Genomic DNA, 21,399 nt, shown 5'->3' on the forward strand with positions numbered 1-21,399 from the left:
ACTACTGTACATGTAATGAATGAACTTGAAAGCAACACAGTAGAATTCACCGCAAGTGTTTTTTTTTTTTATGTGTGTGTGTATGTCTTGGTGTTGTTTACGAGCTGTGAGAGAGAGAGGGGAGGGAGGAAGGGGGAGCAGGGAGGGGAATCGCATCGGTTGCCAGGGGGAGAGGAGGTTGTGTCTAATGAGGTCACACCCTGGCAACCTGGTGACTCCTCCCACTCAGCCCCCCCACCCCACCCCCCCCATCCCTCCTCCCTTCTTTCCACTTGGCCCCCTTTGAATGTGCCCACCCACTCAACCCTCCACCCCCCGCCTTCGCCCCCTGACAGAGAGAGCTCTCCGTGGTGCTGAAAGCAGAAAAACACTGAGGATTCAGTTACAGCCCAGTCGCTAAGGGAAGGCAGGCGAGGCACACAAGACGAGAGAATAAAAATGACTAACTGCAAAAAGAGGCTGGGGTATGAGTGCTTTTGAAGATGAGTTGAAAAGCACACAAGAGAAAAAAAGAAGTGTAGGAAAAGGAGCGAGAGAGGGAGAGAGGATGACGCTCTAGTGGAAGGTGGCTACAGTAGGCAGTGGGCGTGTTCTTCTTGTTGTGATCTATAGTTGGGAAGCCCAGTGTCATCTGCTTAAGCACAGTGTGAGCGTGCAGACCTATCTGTCTAAGCGGGACGGAGGGAGCAGGAAGGGAATGCCTTACCTGGAAATGCACATCACTTTGCTCTACCTCGGTCTCAACCTTGAGGGCACTGTGGATAAGGATTCCTTTTACCCGGGCAGCACTTTGACATGTTAAAGCAGAAGGAAAGACATTCTGGAAATTAGAAAGACTTTGAGTGCCTGGTCTGTAACTGCAAGTGGGAGCTTCATGTCAGAGCGTGTGAGTGTGTTAGTGTGCATTTGCGTGATGTATGCGGGTGCGGTCAGCTGCTATGCTGCGTCTTCCTTCCATCTTTAGCATGTGCAGATGTTTGAAGAAGTGAAGCTGCCATCTGGCTTGAACTGTGGAAACATCTGGATTGGAGCGGACGCATCTCCCTTTTTTGCCCAGGGAAGGGAGCACTGGGCCGGGTACCCAATGGCCCGGCTCCCTTCTGGCACCAGCCTTATCCTGGGTCACAGGCAGTCTTTCTAGCTGGCCAATCAGTTGGACCATACAATGGATGGAAGTCTATGTGGCTTTAAGTGGAATAGTGCACTGGTGCTCCAGCATAGCTCAGAGTTCATTAGTGTACAGTGGACTTGTCAGGGGAAGACAGACCTCGCATTGGTCCACAAACCAGTAAGGACACAACCCTATTGTAAGTATGCATCAGAACACTTTTTTTATCCACAGCACTGACCTACAAACCCACAAAGCACTGAGAAAAAATGCCTGCTTGTCTAATGCTACACATGTCATACTGTGCACCCTTCTCAAGTGCCTATAAAAATCCATCAAGTGTAAAGACATGCCAAGTGTTGCATCAAGTAAACACTAGCTTTAACTTGGTCCTAGAATGATTGTGTGTGTCTGTGTGTGTGCGTGTGTGTATATGCATACACAAGTACCCATGCATGTTGTCACCAGATTCTTGCCCTTGCAATCTTTCTTGACAGTGTGTCTCTAGAATATCCATGCTGGCCTTCTCCTGTGACATGGTTGCTTGGAAACAGAAATGGTGTGCCACTATCATTTAAAGCAAAGTGCACCTCTGTGTTCCAACTGTTGCAGCCTATGTCACCTAGGGCAAATGGAGGTAGAAGGGGCAAGACAGAAAAAGAGAGAGAGAGAATGCATCATGTCACTGAGCAAGGCACTGAGCAAAACAAGCTTTGCTTTAAAAAAAAGAAAATGAAAATGTTCACTGAACTGACAGGTTTTATGGAGATGAAAAATTAATAATAGCTTTTTGTATCAGTGAGTTGAGGGAGGACAATCCAATGAGAAAGGTTTGGTTGGTAAAAACACTGTGATAAACAAGCTGATTCCAGTGCAGAGTGCTGCTGCAGGCTTACAGGGATTAGGCAGGCAGGCTTAATTCAGCTCAAACACTGTTTGAACTGTGCCTTCCCATTGCCGTACCTCTAACTGGTGTGCTTCGTTTTCCCTCAGCAACTGTGATTTTAAAAAAAAAAGGGTATTTGTGCAGCTGTAGGTGTTACACTGTGCCTGTGCATTAGTGATAAAACCCGATTATCAGGAGAAAACATCTCTGCACCACTTGACACCAGGCATCCTTGCCCTAGTTTGAACTTTGCTCTTGAGATCCTGATCCTGTCTTTTGGCTCTTATCAGTCCTCTCATCTTGCCTGTAAAAGCCTATGCAAAACAGTTTTGAGATGCATCATGGGGAGTGGAACTGGCAGATAAACCCACTGACCTAGCCCACATGTTGGACATATTCATAGTCATAGACCGACAAGAGGTAGAAGGATGCTGAGGGATGGCCAGACAATGGCCAGCCTCTGAGTTGGCCATGCAATCTCCATTTGGCTGCCCTCCAAGACCCCCCTTGCTGCCCTTGCCTCTCTACACGCACACACATGCACATGCAAACATATATCGAGATATCACAAGCCCCCTCCCCCTCCCCCTCCCCATGCAAGCTCACACTCAGTGCCTGTCTCACACGTAAACAAGCATGAGTCTTAGGTTGATCTGAAAACACTGACCTACATAAAAGCATGCTCTGTCTTTCTCTTCCGCCACTGCCCTCTCGAAATTCACATTTGGCCGTTGCACATTGTATGTACTGCGTTACATGCGGTTGCACTTGTTTTCAGCCAAGTGAACATGCATGCAGACTGAATCGCATCATTAACTGCTTCGTTCTGTGCCTCGACTTTAAGTGGCTGCAAACGATTGCTTTTATAAACTAATTACCGTCTAGGAGTGAATCACTGAGTAACTACATAAGTGTCGACATTTCACAGAGAAGGCGTCTTCTCACTTTTTTCATTAAGAACATTAATGTTATCACCGACTCAAAAGGCAGAACTCAAGAAGAGAGTATTTGAGGATTTAAGAGACAAGATTGATGATATTTGTAAATGTAAAAGCATGCATCATAGTTTTGTTTCATTTGTGCTGATCTGATTGCTTTCAGGAGTTTTATGCTTTCCGAGTCCAGGCCTTATTATGACTGCAGAAGATGAAAGCCCTTTTTCAGTCTCATTCACACACTCGCTTGGTTAAAGCCAGTAATTTCAGCCAGAAAATGTGCAAACACAACTGAGAAAATGAGCAGCCGCTACTGTTCCACACTGAAGCAGAAGGTTATGAGTAATTGTTGCTAAATAGTGAGTCTTAGCTCTTTCCATGTGCACATGAGCTTTTGTATATGTTTGCATGTGCGTGTGTTTTTTTGTGTGTGCGTGTGTGCATCTGTGTGCAGAGTGAACAGTAGAAAAAGTGTTGCAAACCTCCAGGGAAAATACTCTTCTGGACACAGACATGATGCAAAGCCCACCACCAACTCTACAGCAACATTCAGACATATTCAAAATCAACAGCAATGTCACATATACTCAACATGTGGCACTAACGTGTGGCCTGTGAAATCCATCTTTTCTCATGACTGGCCCACTCTTGTTTTTTGTGACCCTTCTAGAAGAATAATTATGACTGATATGTCTTATATGCCCCCCAGAATGCAGTGGAAATACTTGAAGAATGATGAGCTCCAAAGAGGAGGAAACTCTCAGCTTTTTCCAATATGTTGAGGAGAATGGCCTGAGAGCCTACAACGGCCTGGTAGCTCAGAACTTGGACCACGCCAGGAATGAGAGAAACAAGATATTCCTGAAGGAAAAAAACGAGAAGAAGAGAAAACAGGAGGAAGCCATAAGGAGGTAGGATGAACACAAGTAAAGTGTTTGCAAATATGAAAACCTCAATAGTATGTTTTGACTACATTTAAAGCAGGGAATATGGGAAAAGAGAGGGGGCGCATGACATGCAACAAATGGTCCAGCCAGCTGGATATTGAAACAGGGGACTTGATGCTCAAGGGCATTTGGACCCGTGTGGTATGAGCCCAAACCACTTTGCCTTCGGGTATCCCGTGCTTAAGGATGAGGAAATTGGGACAAGTAGCCAGAGGGTTTGTTAATTTGCTATGTTATGGAGTTTACAAGTGTGGATCAGTGCACTCCGTGATCTATGGAGGATAATTAATTTTTCACTTTTAGACTTATTTGGGACTTGTCCTTGTATGGAGGTCATCACTGCTCTATTTTTGAGATGGCAAGCTTTTACAATTAAGAAGGAATGAGGTGGGCCAGGACAGTAAAACACCCAGGAAGTTAGGAAGTGAGGGTGGGAATTAGGCTGATGATGTGAGTGTTTCGAAACACCTTTATTTAAAAACCATCTGGAAACATGGACATGTGTGTGTCTGTGTGTGTGTGTGAGAGGAGGGTTCTAACCAGCCTTATGAACGCTTGCATGTCTGACTGCACTGTTTTTTGTACATTGTAATGAATAAGTCTTTAGAGCAGTGCCACTGAGCATGGTGCCACTGAAACTTCACTAAATAAGAGGCACACGCTGTAAACATGTGCCTAGCGCGTGGAAAAATCCTGCTTGCTGGGTGTTAGAGAACCACTGGGTGTTAGATTATTAGGAGATGATACCAGGGTATTTGGAGGGATTTTGAAAGTTGTTGGTGACAACATGGACATTTGCAATCCCCAAAAACGGAGAGCAGATCTTTATAGCCATGACATAAAAGAAACTCTATATCCATCAGGCATCATACTGAGTAGTATGATTTTTCATTAGGTCTTAGAATGATGTCTAATCTATCAATTTCATCTAAAGTTTGCTGTAATATAGGACAGAAAGAAGCATGAGTGTACACTGGGTACTTGTAATTTATGCTTTCCAGTGTTCTCAAGCATTCTAAAAATAATTTTGCTTGCTCTAAGTCTGTCTGGCTCAAAGTATTTTAGCAGCTGATGGCAATTTTAGCAGCTCATCAAATAATTAAGGTGCTTTTGGGGAGTTGAGCATTTATATCTGACCAGATGTGGCTTTTTAACCTATTTATACAGGAACACTTTGATCCCTGTCATGCTTCTCTCAATGGTCCATGCATCTCCAAAGAGCTCTGTCTCTTTTTTTGGCTCCCAGTATGACTGGATATGCAAATGGCACATCACTTGCATGATCAAAGCTCAAACTTTACACCGCTGGCATTAGAAAAACAAAGTGGCACTTTTAGAGAAAATTCAGAAATCTTTCTTTGCCTCTATTTTTAACCTACCAGCAAGATCTCATTGTCCTCATTGTTATGCAGTCCTGTACAGTAACTTTGGTGAATGGGACAGGGTGACGTCTGAGGAAGGTGCCATCCGCTGTTCACTTTCTTTTAGGTGTTGCCAAACCTAAAACATTAATTCACAGTCACTGGAGAAAGAGACAAAAAATAGTTGGATTTTTTATGAGACCTATAAGTAGGTCAATGAGACGACCCATTTTTTTACAGTAAGTGAATGACTGTGAGAGTGTGAGAATTTGTGTGTGCATGCTGCGTACTATATGCGTGCATGGGCATGAACAACCGGAAAAGGGAATATATTAGTTTATGAGAAAGGGTTGGAAAGAGCAAACTGACAGTGTGATCGTGTGAAGGAAAAAAGAGCTTGTTAGAACAAGTGTGTTTTAGAGTTGGGGGGAAAATGGGGGAAAAAATGTTAAAGAGAGATTAAGTGTGAGCTCAGTTGCAGGAGGTGGGTTCTGCCTGGTAACAGCTGGAGCAGCCATAGGCCAATCAAATCAGCACGTTTGGTTTGAGTGAGGCGGGCCTTCCTGCCTAGCACACTCTCACTCTGGTTTTCTTTTATTGTATTTCATCAGAGGGAAAAAAGTTATCCACAGAGTCACAGACACACAAATCCATTTAAATGTCAAAGAGTCTTCAAAACGACCCTTATCCCACATTCATGCACACACATGCACACAGATGCACATGCATTTACTTATGTTTGCATATGCATGCAAATTCCCAACGACTGCCCTGCCCTTTGTGCACACGTGCATGCAGACACAAACAGACGTTTTTTCCTTCCTTATTTCTCAGTATGTCATTTAGTAAGTGTTTGGGGGTTTTTTTGAGGGGGGGTTGTTTGTTTGTTTGGGTTTTTTGGGGGGGTGCCTTCTTTTGCCATCCCACGGTGTCACAGTGAGACAACCAGAGCTGCTCAAAAACAAATCAACCCCAACTGCGCCTACTGCACCTGTGGTCTGTCCTCTAGCCAATCACTGGGCAAATATCCTATAAATAACCCAGTCACCAGTACTCCAGTCACACCCAGCCACCCCCACACTACCAACCCATGTATATAAAAGTGCACGTCACAGCAGATGCATGCCCAAAACATGTAAGACATTGTTAATGCTTTGCTGCTGACACCTGTGGCTGAATCTTGTTGATAAAGAACTTATAATTTCTTCATTGATGTTTTTTTCCAGACATATGTATGTTTGTATGTATATATATGTATACATGTATACATGTATATATATATATATATATATATATATATATATATATATATATATACATTATTGTTTATAATATTTTATAGTATTTATAGTTATTTACATAAACTTATAATTTTTAACTTCTGTGCTTGTTCATTCTGTGCCTCTACATGTTTCTGCAGGTCCCTTTTTTTTTTAACTTATATCAGCAGTATCCTATTAAAACAAACCCTGCTGCGGTTATCATGTGCTTATGGCGTGCACGTGTGCTTTATTATTGTTGTGCAGTGGCAGCTGGTTTTGTGTCTGGTTTCTATGGGTACCCTGTTGCTAGGCAAAGTTAAGCCCCTGACCAATAAACCCAACCCACTGAGCACCTTCTGTTCAGCAGCTGGCCAGAGAGGGAGTCACAGTCAGCAAAGTAACAAGCTGAGGGGTCACCCCCACATACATCCATACCAACATGCATGGTTGACAATATCACACATGCAAATGTGAGATTTTTCAAACAGATAAATCTCTGAAATGAAGCTTAGTTCTGCTCTCTCTTTAATATGATGGTAAAACACAGTTAGATCTTGAACTCATTTATTCACCCATTTACACTCAAGCACACACTTCCCGTTACGCCATTATTGCACAACACTCAGACATCATTAACACTCCATTCAGGCCAATCATCTGTTTAAAGGGATTGATTGTGTGTGCTTGTGTGAGGGTTATCAGTCATATCCAGGGTTAAATTCAAATCAATGCTTTGCCCTGAAAGAAGCCATCCTGTCAATGGCACTAACACATCTGTTATTGTTAACTTAGTGCTCTTGTCATTTTGACCACCTGCACACAATGAAATACACATACCTACGTGCGCATACGATCAAATGAAAGACGTTTGATGGTAATGTGTTGGATTGTCGAATGTCTGTATTTCTGTGTCTTTATCTTTTTTATTCTTTGCATTCCACATTTATTCATTCTGATCTCTTAACCCTTCTCTTTGTCTTTCCTCTTTCGCTGTTTCAGATCGGGTGAGGAGATAGCAACTGAGGGCAAGCACTTGCGTATGGGCTTAAATACCATGCCAGACCCCCAGGAACGCATGCCCGTGCCCCACCTGCACCCTATCGCCTGTGGGCAGGGCTTCTCAGTACGCTCCCAGTCCCTGCACTCGGTCGGTGGTGGGAACACTGGGGGTGGAGGAGAGGAGGAAGTGGGAAGTCCAACTTCTAGGAAGCAGCCCCCGCCTAAGCCCAGGAGAGACCCAGCCACCAAGCTGAGCATGTCGTCTGAGGCGGTGGACCACAGTCCCATGTCCACCTGCCGCGGGGAGAGATGTGACGGTGAGTGGAGGTGGCACTTCACACAAGACTGATGCACTATATATAGCTGAACTGCAGGGCCCTCTTCAACATTGCTTCTCTCACAATGACATGACATTTAACTATTCAGTGTATGCTTTTCACTGACCTACCATAGGTGTAAACTGATATAAGATGAAGGGTGTTAATACAATAGGGGATTGAACTGTGATTAAAGTATTATATATCATATGTATCCATATTTTGGCTATGCTAAACAACATTGCAAACATGACAGCCTGAAGCACATGTATAATAATAAATGAATATTTAAAGAGATCTGTGCTGCAATATGTTCTGATGGTCATGGTTTTCCATTTCGTGAGGGCTGACCTACTCTAGCATGCATTTAATAACATACCGCAAAATGAACAGGCCATAGAAATTGAGAATACCATTATAATACCAAAGAAAGATTAAGAAGTTTGGTATAAGTTGTACCTTTGTTTGAGTTTTCATTCTCATACTCCTTTTTTTCTCGTTATCAAATTAGCAAATGGTAGTTTCAAAATTTCTGCTTCCCAACAGATAAATCAGGTTGCATGTGTGAGTACTACCATGTAGAGACAGAGATGGAAGTAGTCACTTATAATGCATGTGAATGTGTGTGTGTGTCTTTTCTCATGTCTTTAGGCTTTGGAGAAAAAGTACCCCAGTTTATCACGTGTTATCCTGCTTGCTTCATTTTTCACTATATTTCAAGAACCTTGAAGTGTATGATAAGATCTTTGGAGCACGTTGGGATTATTTATCCTTGTGCATGTAATCATCAGGTGTTGCTCTATATACAAACTCCATCTCTTGCTCAGCATAGTAGGTTTCAGCTCAGCAGAGTAATAATAGTGCTGCTTATAGAAGGTTATTGCCACATTTTTAGTAATTGAAGCTGTTCCCATGCATCAACTGCTTTGACAGTTCTAAAACTCAGTTCAGTGCTTAAAACTCCTCTTCAAATATGCCTTGTGTCAATGTAAGACCAGTTTAGAGTAATTTAACTGAACATTATTATCCCAAAACAGTTTGTCTTGCAACAAATGCAAGCTGCACAGTACTGTCTCAGGGAAAAAAAATATCACAATAAATGCATTTTGCAAAGTTAAACTGATAGCATAAGATAGAGTTTTCAGGTTGCATTAATAACAAAAAGATTTAGAGTTTGCAGGAAGCATTGACTCCATTCCAGTTTGGATGCTTCGCTGCCAACGTGATGTTTAGGGAGTCACCCTGCCTGGCTCAGATTGGTGGGGATCACTATGTGCGCACAGATCTTCCTGGGCACCACGGCAACCATCTCACAGAAACAAGACCCCCTGCAGCCCAGCCAATCCCAGCATCACTGAGCAGCTTGGGCCAATGAGGTTCCAGAGATGCTGAAAACTAAGGCTTCTGAGCCAATCAAATTGAGAGTGTGGGGGTGTCCCTGGCTGAGGGGAGGGTTGCGTGCTCTGTAGCTGGCGCTTTAGTGGGAAGGGGAGGAGCTTGTCAGAGTAGAATTCATTCAGGAGGAGCGATTGACCTAGATTCGTTTTCCCCAGGAGGAGTGGGAGGGGGGAGGGTGCTGCGGGTAAACACATCCGCTGCAAGGGGGAGGTGGGGTAGAGGGAGCAGTGGAGAGAGGAGAAGAGAAAGGAGAGCAATGTTTTGAAGGGGTGGATTCATCATCCATGCTGAAACAGATCTCAGCATTAACCATGGAAACCTGCTAGTGTAGTAATGTAATTTGCTGCTGTGGAAACGAGGAAGAAGAACATCATTATGTGCCCATTACTGCACGCACATATATACACATGCATGCACATGCCCACACAAAGGCAGGAGAGGAGCATATGCAGGAATCTCAGTATTATAGTCGGAAGAAGCACATGCCAAAACACATTTGCGCTTAACCAAATCTTGTATTAGCACATTATTAGCAAGTGTTAATTAGGAGAGAACACCAGTCCAAAAGACCCAAGCATCCTCTGTTCAAATTAGTTTATATATATGATCGTGACTAAATGTATAGCATGCAACAAGCAGAACAAAATTGGATGTTTTGTTTTAATTTGTAGTCTTTTGGTTCTTGCACTGGATCATAAACCTAACACTGAATTCATTTTTTTCTCAAATAATATTATAAGACATTTTTATCAACGTGCAATACACTGTATCCAATTTTTTCCTAACCCCCCCCCAAAAAACAAAAAACAAAAAAACAAAGTACATTAAAAACCTATAGGGATATACTTCAGTGTGAGCTGTGAAATAGGTACATATCACTCCTAATTCCTCTCTCTTAATGTGTCGGCATCTTTAGTGTGTGTTTGTGCGCCTGTATGCATGGAGTAAGGGTGGTGAGTCATACGGTTACTGGAACTAGGAGTGTGTCTCGGCCATCTGCCACATGAATTATTTAAGGTATAAAATTTGCAGTTTTAAAAATTTTAGAGATACTCCAGCTCTTAACCACATTCATCTCCCACTACCTGCCAGTGTGAGGGACACTTCTATCTAAACATCTCAGTATTTGGCCTAGAAATAGACTCAGAGCAAGTTGGTAGCATAGAGCTATGGCTACCCTCTGTAAGCTACTGTAGTGGTACCGCAGTGTATTTTACAGTACTAGCTGTACAAATGCCTCTCCGCACCACATCTAAAGAGATTCGCACTGCAAAGCTACGTCACCACTATCAGAAAGAAGCTCAACAGTGTGTGTGACCCAGATAGTACACTCACATGCTGCCATATATGTGACCTAGAAACATGTATATGCCTCAACTATTCCCACATATCTGACTCAAGATATTGCGCTCAGCAGCACATATAGACCTACAACTGACCCACATTAATAATTAATGACAAATAGATTACAAAAACTTGAATTTCACCCAATTCAGTACTCTATTATATATGACTCTATAATTATTTGACTTATACCTCAACAAATTAGATCTTAGACTTTCTTTCTCTCTCTTTTTGAGCAGTTCAGGGATGCAGTGAGGACTGTAGGAGGGTGCCGCCACCCAAACCCAAGAGGAACCCCAACACACAACTGAGTGTTTCCTTCGATGAGTCCTACATTAAGAGCCATGGAGGCAGTGGGGTTTGCCCCTCCAAACCCCTCCACCATGTCACTTCCCCAAACGAATGCAACCCATCACCTCCTCAAAGTGATGAAAGCCCTACTGATGACTGTGAAGATGAACCTGTCTATATAGAGATGGGTGGGATTGATGTTGGAACGCGAGAACCCTTGAAGAGTGAGGATGAGGAGCCAGATGAGTCTGTGTACGAGGAGATGAAGTACCCAGCTCTGGATGACATGGAGTACCGCACCGACCCTGTAGGTTGTCGTTCTGCTTGCCCTACCCCGGCACCCTATGAACCCGAGCCTCTCAGCCGCTGCTCCACACCTCGAAACATTCCACTCTGTGACATTCCTGCACCCTTCCCCAATTTACTCACTCATCGACCTCCACTGTTGGTGTTCCCACCAGCGCCTGCCCAGTGCTCGCCTAACTCAGATGAGTCTCCCCTCACCCCTTTAGATGTAGCCAAATTGCCCATGCTGGAGAACCAGTCGTACAGCAAATCTCCCACCTCTTCCACCGAGCCACCCTCCTCCGCACACATCCGTAGGGAGCTCACAGCCACCCCAACTCTCACTGTCTCTGGACGCTCCTCTGCGCCTCCTCTGCCCTGTACCCTTTATAAATCCTCCTCCTCATCATCCTATCAGCGTAGCCACTCTGCTTGTCCATCGCCAGTCAGCATGGGTCGCTGTCTCACCCCTCTCAGCCTCATGCGTACACCTCCTTTTGATGCTCCGATGCCATTCCCTGGGGGTCTGCCCCGAAGTGCTTCTGCTACACCGCACGGAAAAGGCTCGCCACCTCAAGATGGTGTCGGACGACTTCATGGGTCTATGCAAAATGTATCAACAGGCCGCTCACGGACACCCACCAGCCCTCTGGATGAACTAACCAACCTGTTTACGACAGGCAGGAATATGCTAAAGAAAAATTCCAGTGGAAGAAAATCCAAGGAGCCTGGAGAAAGTAAGTCTTACAATTATGAAATGTAGTTACAAAAAGATACTAATTCAAAGTATTGCAAACTTTCTGGTTTCCATATGAGTGTAGATAGTTTGCAAACACATGCCCATTGAACAGTTTTTCTACCCTGTCTACTGTACACACATTTGTTTCACGAGAATGACAGATTTAGTTAGAAAGCAGCACTAGAAAGTAGGAACTAAAGAGCAGAGGTAACACAGAAGTGTGTCACTGGGCAATGTGCACTGTGTTAGTTTAAAGTGATTTAGCGGCAGTAAACCTGGCAGCAAACATAAATAAACACTTTTTAATTCCTTAATCAGTCCACATTTAGAGTTAACAAGTTTGATCCTGCAAAGTCACGAGTTTGTGCATTTAATGCATCGCTTTCACAGCACGATGTTTGCAGGGCACTTTGCAGTTTGCGTTTGTTTAATCTAGACCTGCCAAGCCAAGTCTGATACAGATCGTATGATTTAATCTGAGAGGATTAGAGACTAAAGCGGGCCGTAGGTCTCTCAAACCAACTCATGGCATTAGGCCATCAGGCAGCATTACTTTTAAATATGTAAACATCAACATTTAAATACAGATATTATGCCACAGTCAGGAAGACGCTGCCAAAATATGTGTGGTCGGGTAGGAAAACAAACCCCTTGCTGCACAAATTTAATTTACGAAAGAAGAAAGATATAAAAGCAGAAAATATTTCTGAGTCTGGTGCCAGCAGCATTATCAGTCAGTCACAAATTGGCCTTCTCATTCTCAAGCATATTGCAACCTTTATTTTTCTGTTAAAATAGAGGTTTTAAACTTGAATATTGTGAAACCCAATGTGCTTACTATTTAAACTGTACCAAAAACAGAACAGGATGATTCACAAATTCTTGAAGCTTAGATTCATTTTGTAGAGGCATGTCGTACTTTACTTGAGAAGGGTCAGTAACAAAGTCAGATGGAGTACGTAATCATATACAGTGAAGATGACATGCTGTTTAACCCTCAACTTCACATAACTCTCCTCATACCCGAGTTTCACAATCTGAAAGAATTTAACAACAATTTAACAGCTTAACAGTTTTCTGTAATGTAAATACCACCAAACACAGCATTTATGCATACATCGTAAATCATGAAAAAAAACTACAAAGAATCCACACATCCATCCTTACTCAGTGCTCTTAGCAACTACAACATAGCAACAGTGGAAGGAGGAGAAATCCCTGTTTCTTATTTGCAGATTCCCTCCCCGTGGGTAATGCAGCCAATCACAGCTCAGGGCACGTCAGACTACAATGCATGCTCCTGATAGAGATATTATGCCTCTGAACTCTATCCTACACCTGATCACAGGATTTCAGATTCCCTTTTCTGTCCAATCAGCACACACATACGTAAGCCAATCGGGCAGCTGGAGCAGCTGTGCAGATGGGGACGGTGGACGCTGAGAGAATTTGTGATTTCTTGCCATTTTGATATACGTGTTCATGCATGTACCAGACTCGTATATATTTTTTGCTTATTCCAGAGATTGGCATTATTAGCTGCTGAATAAAGTGCTTTTAGTTAGATACTGCATTTAGGTGCGAGGATTACCCTTTGATTTCTCATCAGTGAGATTTTTGGTTTAGTTAGTGCAAATGTCACATAACACTAATATGTTGTGTGTTGTGAACATGAAGGTTATGAAGGAATGGAGGATCATTTTGTTCTTTCCCTTTCTAAGGCAACAGGGGCAGCAACAGCTACCCTGACCCACTTACCAACTGGTTAATCACCACACTTGCTCTCTTTTACTCTCCCCCCCCCATACACACATCTGCATGAAACTGCACATATGACGCATGCAGGCATGACAGGGGATGCTTCCATAATGTATTGTAAGTTAAAGCTTGTACGGAAACCATCCAGAGACACGACCTATATGGAAATCAGTCATGCATATATATATATATGTATATATATATATATACATATATATATAACGTTTTTGCCCCTTTCCTAAATTCCTATTTTTTTGTATGTTGATCACACTTAAATGTTTAAGATCATCAAAAAAATGATAAAATGAAGTTTCTAAATGAAGTTGTTTATTTTTAAGAGGACAAAAATCGAAACCTACATGGCCCTGCTTGAAAAAGTGATTTTCCCCTAAACATAATAACTGGTTGGGCCACCCTTAGTAGCAACAAGTACAATCAAGTATTTGTGATAACTGGCAATGATTCTTTTAAAGCGCTGCAGAGGAATTTTGGCCCACTCATCTTTCCAGAATTGTTATAATTCAGCCACACTGGAGGGTTTGAGAGCATGAACCACCTTTTTAGGGTCGTGCCACAGCATCTCAGTTGGATTCAGGTTTCAGGACTTTGACTAGATCACGCCAAAGTCTTCATTTTGTTTTTCTTAAGCCATTCATAAGTGGACTGGCTGGTGTGTTTCATTGTCTTGCTGCCAGATGTAATGAGATACACACCTTGCAAAAAGTTCAACTTTTGTTTTGTGGGTCCACAGAGTATTTTACCAAAAGACTTGGGTTTCATTAAGATGTTTTCCGGCAAAACTAAGAGCAGCCTTTGTGTTCCTTTTGCTCAGCAGTTGCTTTTGTCATAGAACTCTGCCATGCAGGCCATTTTTACCCAGTCTCTTTCTTATGGTGGATTCATGAACACTGATCCTAACTGAAGCAAGTGAGGCCTGCACTTCTGTGGATGTTGTTCTGTGCTCTTTTGTGACCTCTTGGATAAGTTGTTGCTGCACTTTTGGGGTAATTTTGGGTGGCCAGTTACCCACTGTGGTTCACTGCAGTCCCACAGCTTTAGAAATGTCTTTATAAACTTTTCCAGACTGATAGATCTCAGTTACATTGTCTTTTATTTCTTCCTGAATTTCCTTGGACCGCAGCATGATGTCTGACTTTTGAGGATGTTTTGGTCTACTCCACTTTGTCAGGCAGGTTCTATGTAAGCGATTTCTTGATTGAGAACAGGCACAGTAGTAATCAGGCCTAGAGAAACTGGCTAGAGACATTGAACTCATCTTTCCAAAGATGTGATACACCACAGTTAATTTATCTTATAACAGGAAGGGGCAATCATTTTTTTCAAGCAGGGCCATGTAGGTTTGGATTTTTTTCCCCTAAATAATAAACACCATTTAAAAACTGCATTTTGTCTTTGCTTGTGTTATCTTTGTCTAATATTTAAATTTTTGGGGTGATCTGAAATGTTTAAGTGTGACAAACGTTAAAAAAATAGGAAATCAGGAAGGTGGCAAACAATTTTCACACCACTGTATATATATATATATATACATACATACATATATATATATATATATATATATATATATACATACATATATATATATATATATATATATATATATATATATATATATATATATATATATATATATATATACATATACATATATATATATATATATGGCTATCAATCATTTTGTTTCAACTCCAGAGGTTTACAACTCCTACCACAGCTTCACACATGGGCAGTAAGGGACACCTAGTGGATAATTGTTTGCATTGCAGTAACAAGTCTGATTCTGATGATACTCACAGTTTGTCCCACTGTTTATTATATTTATTATTGTTATTATTTGTGTGTGTTTTTCAATCCAGTTTATTTTGATAGGTACATCAAAAACTGAATATCTATTGATTCACCTAATTATGTGTTTTTTATTTTTACCCCCCTTTTCTTTGGCAGCTGAGTCCAAAAGTAAGTCTCACAGTGAGTCAAAGCGAGAAGGCAAGGAACGTCACAGTCACAGCAAGGAGTCCAAGCGTGAATCCAAGGAGCGTCACAGTAAAGAGTCTTCACATAGAAAAGACAGAGACAAAGACAGAGAAAAAGACAAAGAGAGAGGGAGCAGCAATGCAGAACCTTTGCCCCACAGACGAAATAGTAAAGACCGTACTTGTAGCAATGTAGATGCACAGCTTGTTCGCAGGGATAGCAGGGACCAGGCCTGCAGCAATGCAGAGTCCATCCCTGTGAGGCGGGACTCCAAAGATAGGGGCAGCAGCTCCATTGAAACAATCCCTTTGATAAGAAGAGACTCCAAGGACAGAGGGATTAGCAATGGTGACCTATTACCAAGGAGAGACAGTAAAGATCGAAGTGGGGGACATGGAATGGAGTCTTTGCTAAGACAGGAGAGCAAAGACAGAGACAGACTGCTTGATCAGCCACCTGAGCTGTTACCAAGGCAAGACAGCAAGGAAAGGGCAAGAAATCCTGTAGACTACAGACATGAAAGCAGAGAGAGACTGGATCAGCCACCTGAACTCTTACCCCGACAGGATAGCAAAGAGCGAGCCAGAAATGGTGTGGACTCAAAGCACGAAAGCAGAGATAGGCCCCCTGAGCTTCTTTCCCGACAAGAGAGCAAAGACAGGGTTAGAACCGGACCAGAATACAGGCATGATAGCAAAGACCACCGTCCTGATTTGTTACCCCAACAGGAGAGCAAAGAGAGAGAAAGGAATGACACGGAGCACAAATATGAAGGTAGAATAGATCAGCCACCAGAGATCCTTCCCCGACAAGAAGCATCCAGAAGCAGCAACAGCAGGGACAGAGTTGGTTCCAACTCCGAATCCAGGTATGAGGGGAGAGATCGAAGCTGCCACAATAGTGGAGATCTTCCTCCTCCTCCTTTACCCAGGCAGGACAGCAAAGATCTGAGCAGAACTGGCCTTGAAGTGAGGCGGGACAGCAAAGACAGAAGTTTGAATGGCTCAGAGCATCATCATTTTGACATCAAGAGCACCAAGAGCCCTTCATCAATGGAATACAGGTGTGATAATAAGGAACGAGGATACAGATCAGATGGCACCCCCCGACGAGATAACAGAGCAAATTACAACACAGACCAGTCAAAAGCACAAGAGAGGAATGGCAGCACAATATCAGGACAGCATTCATCAACAACAACACCCACTCACCACGGAAGGTCATCAGGTAGCCCACCGATGACCACGGGAACAGGAAATGGTGAGTGTTAGGACCTAAATTTTAAGGCGGCATTAGACAATGCATATAACTATTCAAATGGCATACTATATGTGATTTTTTTATTCCTTTGTAGATCTGAAAGCAGCATCTAAGTATGCCCGCTCACCGTCTAAACCTGCTAATCCTTCGCCAGTGGGAACTCCACAAAGGAGGGCAACAGAGACACATCAAAGTCAGGTATGCACATCTGGTTCGTTCTTTCTTTTGTTTTGTTTTGTCTGTATCTTTACCTGAAGTGTCAGTTTTTTATAGGTCCTGAAAACTTCTTTCTTAGTCTGTTATGGAACAGTTTGGACTTTTTAAAGACATTTTGTTCTCATTGGCCTTCAAACTGGTGTGGGGATTCAAAATCTATGGTCTTTTATCTCAACAATTCAAATTAAGTGACTACTCAATTGACTGACTAGTTAGCTATTTGACAAAATACTAATTAATAACACTGGTTAATTAGGCAATTTTCATTAGTAATGTGAAAAATCTTCAGTTTATTAAAACATAATAGATACAACTGAAGATTTATTTTAAAAAAATGTAAATTGTTTGCAAAGACAGTGAAGAGAAATACACAGCAGGTTTCACAACTTTCAGCGAGATCTACATTATGTTTAACTCTTCATCTTCTGCCAGATATATCAACTGTATTTTTTTTAAACTGATTTATTAAGTCATAATGTAGGATGAAGTTCATGAGTAAGGGTGCTCCTAGCGCAGCAATTTGGTGAACATGATTTTTGTTAAAATCATTTTTCTATTTTTTTTTCTTTTATTGCCTAAAGCCGGGAACAGATAAATGGGTTTACCATTCTCTCCATTAAAAATGATCAGTACTGGTGAGACGCTGGGTTACACCAAATCAAATCAAAAACCACACCCATCCGCCCCTGAATTCATTTTTTGTGTTATATGATCACTTAGTCAATTGTGAATGACATCAAAAAGAAATTCTAGAAAGAGTTCATTTGTATTTATTTCACGTGGTATGTTAAATGTGTTCCTCAGATGCCCCAGATGCCATGGATATGTGGAGACACCACTATGCTAGAGCAAATCGAGAGGAAACGCACCCTATGCATGGAAATCCGTTCCAGACAGCATCCACACTTGCAGAGATCTCTGGAGAGGCCTCCTCCTCCTCTGCCAGACAGGAATGAGGACAGACACCAGGAACGAAGTCAGTGCAAGCAGGAAAATGCATCTGCTCTCCCAAGCTGGGGAAAAAACGGCGGGACCAAGAAGATCCGTCCTCCTCCATACCCCACCCAGACAACGGTATTCTGGGATACCGCCATCTGACACTTACAAGGCATTTCGAACACATAACCCACAGTTACCCACTCCCTCTCCCCCCTAAAACATCACAGGCTTCAGGGCAGCCGCTGAGAGGACAACAGGGATGATGCTCACTGATGTCAAAGGACAATGGTGGTTACCACAGCAATATTTCTGCTTGTTCAGGTTGTCATGTTTCTTATCATCACTGGTGATATTTGATATTTTTCTATTTCCTGTGACTGGACTCCTGTAATGTAATTAGTAGAGTAGATATTTGATGATGAATAGATATTTTCTAAATGAGATGATGGGGATCAAAAGGCAACTTAAATTATGTATAGTAGATGTAGATGCAATCTAATATTTGTTTTTATGTTATTTTTGTTCAGGTTATTTTACATTTGAAAACATAATCTATCGATACTTGTACTGTAGTTGCATAATTTTCTTATGCCAAGCGCTTTTTTTTGTTTGTGCTTAAAAGCACTAAAATGAATGGACTATTTAATTCTGTCTATATATACTTTACATTTTCACTGTTGTATTGTAAGTTGGGGAGTTTACGTCGCCGTGCTTTAGATTCCAGGTCTCTCCATGCCTGGTCCAGGATGTTCTAGAATGTACAACAGCTGGTCCTAGAACAGAAACAGGAAACTACTTGTGCTTCAGTTTGTATTTAACAGTGAGAAACTGTGTGGTCACTACGTCAAAGCCTTTTAAAGCTGTTTCGCAGGAAAGCCTGTTGGCTGGCATTTGTAGAGGACAGAGATAGTGTGTAATGTTTTTTGCTGTATTCTAAAATACACTATGAGGGCGGGGAGGGGAGGTAGCAAATTAGAACATACATTATAAACAGGATCATTTTCCAAGACCAGCCAAAGCCTGTAAAAGCGAGATATGGGTGTGGTTGCACTTTGGATGCTTGGTTATTTAAAATGGGATTAGTGGCAATAGCTGGCGAGTACCAGCATCTTTACATTGCCATGCACACTGCAAAGCACCGTGACAGTGTAAATACTTGACGCCAACGACCAGCCCGTACAATCAACACCTGAGCTTTTAGAAGATTTCTTAATTTCACTGCAGATTATAATAGCCATATGCACTTGCTTAAGAAGTAACTTTCAAGTTTATGCTTATATATATTTTTTGAAATTGTTAGGAATAGTGAGTTGTGCCATGTAAGTTTTCATTTATTGGCTGAAAGGTAAAGCCTCAGGAGAATGGCTGGGTGTGTGACATCAGTCATCTATATTTGGGTGTCTCTGACAATGTTTCCAATCCAATTCAATGGCTGGCAACCATTTTAGAGATCAAATTATTGAAGGACCTATCACATGACAACAGCTCTAAGCTGTCAAAAATGACGGGGAGGGGTTGCACAAGGGCCTGCAATTCTGTGAGGCTACGAAAAAATAAGTAAACTGCACTAACTCTCATCTTCCTTCACATTAAATCAGGCTGGTTACATACACATTCATCTCCCCCTGCTCTCTCCCTCTACCTCAACCTCTTATTTGCATGAATTCAGTTGGTTCTCTTTTGCACATTAAAAGGCAATGTCAACATTGCCAAAATAGTATGGGTTTAACAACAGCCCCTAAAGTGCAAGTGCAGTACCCCCTTTCTATGAGAATCAACGATTCAGAAACCTTCGTTGGTACCAGTATGCGTGCGAGGGAGAGAGCTGTGCGCGTGTGTGTGCGTGTGTTTATGAGTGTGTGTGCCAGGCTACACTGTATGCAAGTTGCTAGTTTAAAAAATGATTGTCTTAAGACATTCACTTTGCCCTCATGATGTTGGTGGGTGAAGGTTGGAAATGTAACAATGATGATGATGTACAATCTTTTTGTGTGTATAAACGTGCACTGTGAAAAGGTAGAGAGAGCACCGCACCGTCAGTCCTCTGTCTTATTGCACTGAGTGTTCTCTTGTTTTGCGTAATAAAAAAAAAGAAAAGGAAAAAACATGTTTGAGGAATAAAGTACTGTATTCTGATTGTCACTTGGGTTCTGTTGAGAGAAATAAATAAATATGGACTCGAAACCTGCTATGGAAAATCTGCATCCTGTCAAAATGCTTCTTTTTCTTAAAATTTTATTTATTTATTTATTTTTGCATGACATGTCAAGTTAAAGTCTTATTTTAAAATAACAAAATGAAAAACAACTTAAAAACAATAAAATAATAATAAACACAAGAAAAGGTCATTTCAGAGAGGATCACAGTACTAGTCCGACAGATTTAATGGAAATTAATCTTGAACTTATAGCACAATTATAGAACATAAGGAGCTTTTTTAGAACTATAAATGGTACCTAAGTGAAAATAATGACAAAAAGAAAAGTTGTTTAAATGTTGAGGAGTGCAAAACATTTATTTTAATAAATTTTTATTGTCAACGAACATAATCAAATGCATCTTTAACCCTGAGTGGTATTAGTAAGGTTTGGGTAAATGGGTAAAATGCCACAATGCTTATCTTTCTCTGTGGCAGACATTACACTGGCTGGTCCTGTGTCGCTGTTGGTCGGTCGCTTTGATGGTGCCAGGACTTGCGGTTATGAACTGCTCTGCTGGGCTTACAGTAGTCAGCCAATAACTATAGAGATTGGCAAAGTAGTGACAGGAACCCCGTGCCCCTTGGCACTCAATGAAGGGATGAGTTCGGAAATCCTTAAGGCAGCTACCAGTAGAAGCCAGTGACTGGCCACCACCATTATTACCTGCTCCTGTGTGCTAAAGACAGCAAGCCAGCAGGTACACAGTGAGGGAGTTGACAGAAGTTTTCCTTTGAAACACGTTAACATTTTTTTTTATGTACTTACCAAGAGGAAAGAGTATCCCACCCACAAACTCCTCCATCCAGGTGGGCATGAAGGGAATGTATGACTCTGGCTGTGAAAAGTCACCACAGGTGAAATGGTCTCACACACCACACAACGGCTGATATGGGACACAATATCCTGGCCAAATAGCGGCATCATGGGTATGGGAGCAGTTGTGGAGAGCCAATAGGATTTGTCATTGCGACTAGAATAAGAACAGGCAGCTTTGTTACAATAGGAGAACGGCATGGTGGAGAAAACAGAGAGGCAGGAGCCAGGCTGGCCTGCAAGGAAAAAAGATTGAAAAAAACAAAAACAGATGTTATAAAATATAGACAAGGAAGGGTTTTTTTAATTATTTTTTTCAAATTTCTATATACCAGGGATGAGTAC

General features: G+C 42.0%; 2 protein-coding genes across 2 annotated transcripts in view; one reads left to right on the forward strand and one right to left on the reverse strand.

Annotated features, from left to right (window-relative positions):
• Positions 1-379: 379 nt before the first annotated feature.
• nyap2b (neuronal tyrosine-phosphorylated phosphoinositide-3-kinase adaptor 2b) lies at positions 380-20,242 on the forward strand. Its single transcript, XM_005476265.4, has 7 exons — positions 380-1,307; positions 3,639-3,840; positions 7,499-7,815; positions 10,797-11,870; positions 15,596-16,885; positions 16,980-17,083; positions 17,906-20,242. Exons 2-7 carry the CDS (start codon positions 3,662-3,664, stop codon positions 18,197-18,199), a joined length of 3,258 nt encoding a protein of 1,085 aa, XP_005476322.1. The 5' UTR covers positions 380-1,307; positions 3,639-3,661; the 3' UTR covers positions 18,200-20,242.
• Positions 20,243-20,308: 66 nt separating this feature from the next.
• LOC100695355 (collagen alpha-4(IV) chain) overlaps positions 20,309-21,399 on the reverse strand; it is a 32,412-nt gene continuing 31,321 nt past the window's right edge. The window contains exons 47-48 of the mRNA XM_019347654.2: positions 21,007-21,290; positions 20,309-20,917 (exon numbers count right to left, since the gene is read on the reverse strand). Of these exons, the coding sequence (XP_019203199.1) occupies positions 20,657-20,917; positions 21,007-21,290 (545 nt within the window). The 3' untranslated portion in view covers positions 20,309-20,656. The remainder of the gene's footprint in view (positions 20,918-21,006; positions 21,291-21,399) is intronic.

This window comes from Oreochromis niloticus, linkage group LG18 (assembly GCF_001858045.2).
Source record: "Oreochromis niloticus isolate F11D_XX linkage group LG18, O_niloticus_UMD_NMBU, whole genome shotgun sequence".
Lineage (NCBI taxonomy): Eukaryota > Metazoa > Chordata > Actinopteri > Cichliformes > Cichlidae > Oreochromis > Oreochromis niloticus.

Excerpts from the sequence above, each read along its gene's own strand:
- nyap2b (XM_005476265.4), top strand. The coding sequence starts at position 3,662 with ATGATGAGCTCCAAAGAGGAGGAAACTCTCAGCTTTTTCCAATATGTT. Across the intron at positions 7,816-10,796 it reads CCGCGGGGAGAGATGTGACG|TTCAGGGATGCAGTGAGGAC; the intron begins GTGAGTGGAGGT and ends CTTTTTGAGCAG. Across the intron at positions 16,886-16,979 it reads GACCACGGGAACAGGAAATG|ATCTGAAAGCAGCATCTAAG; the intron begins GTGAGTGTTAGG and ends ATTCCTTTGTAG.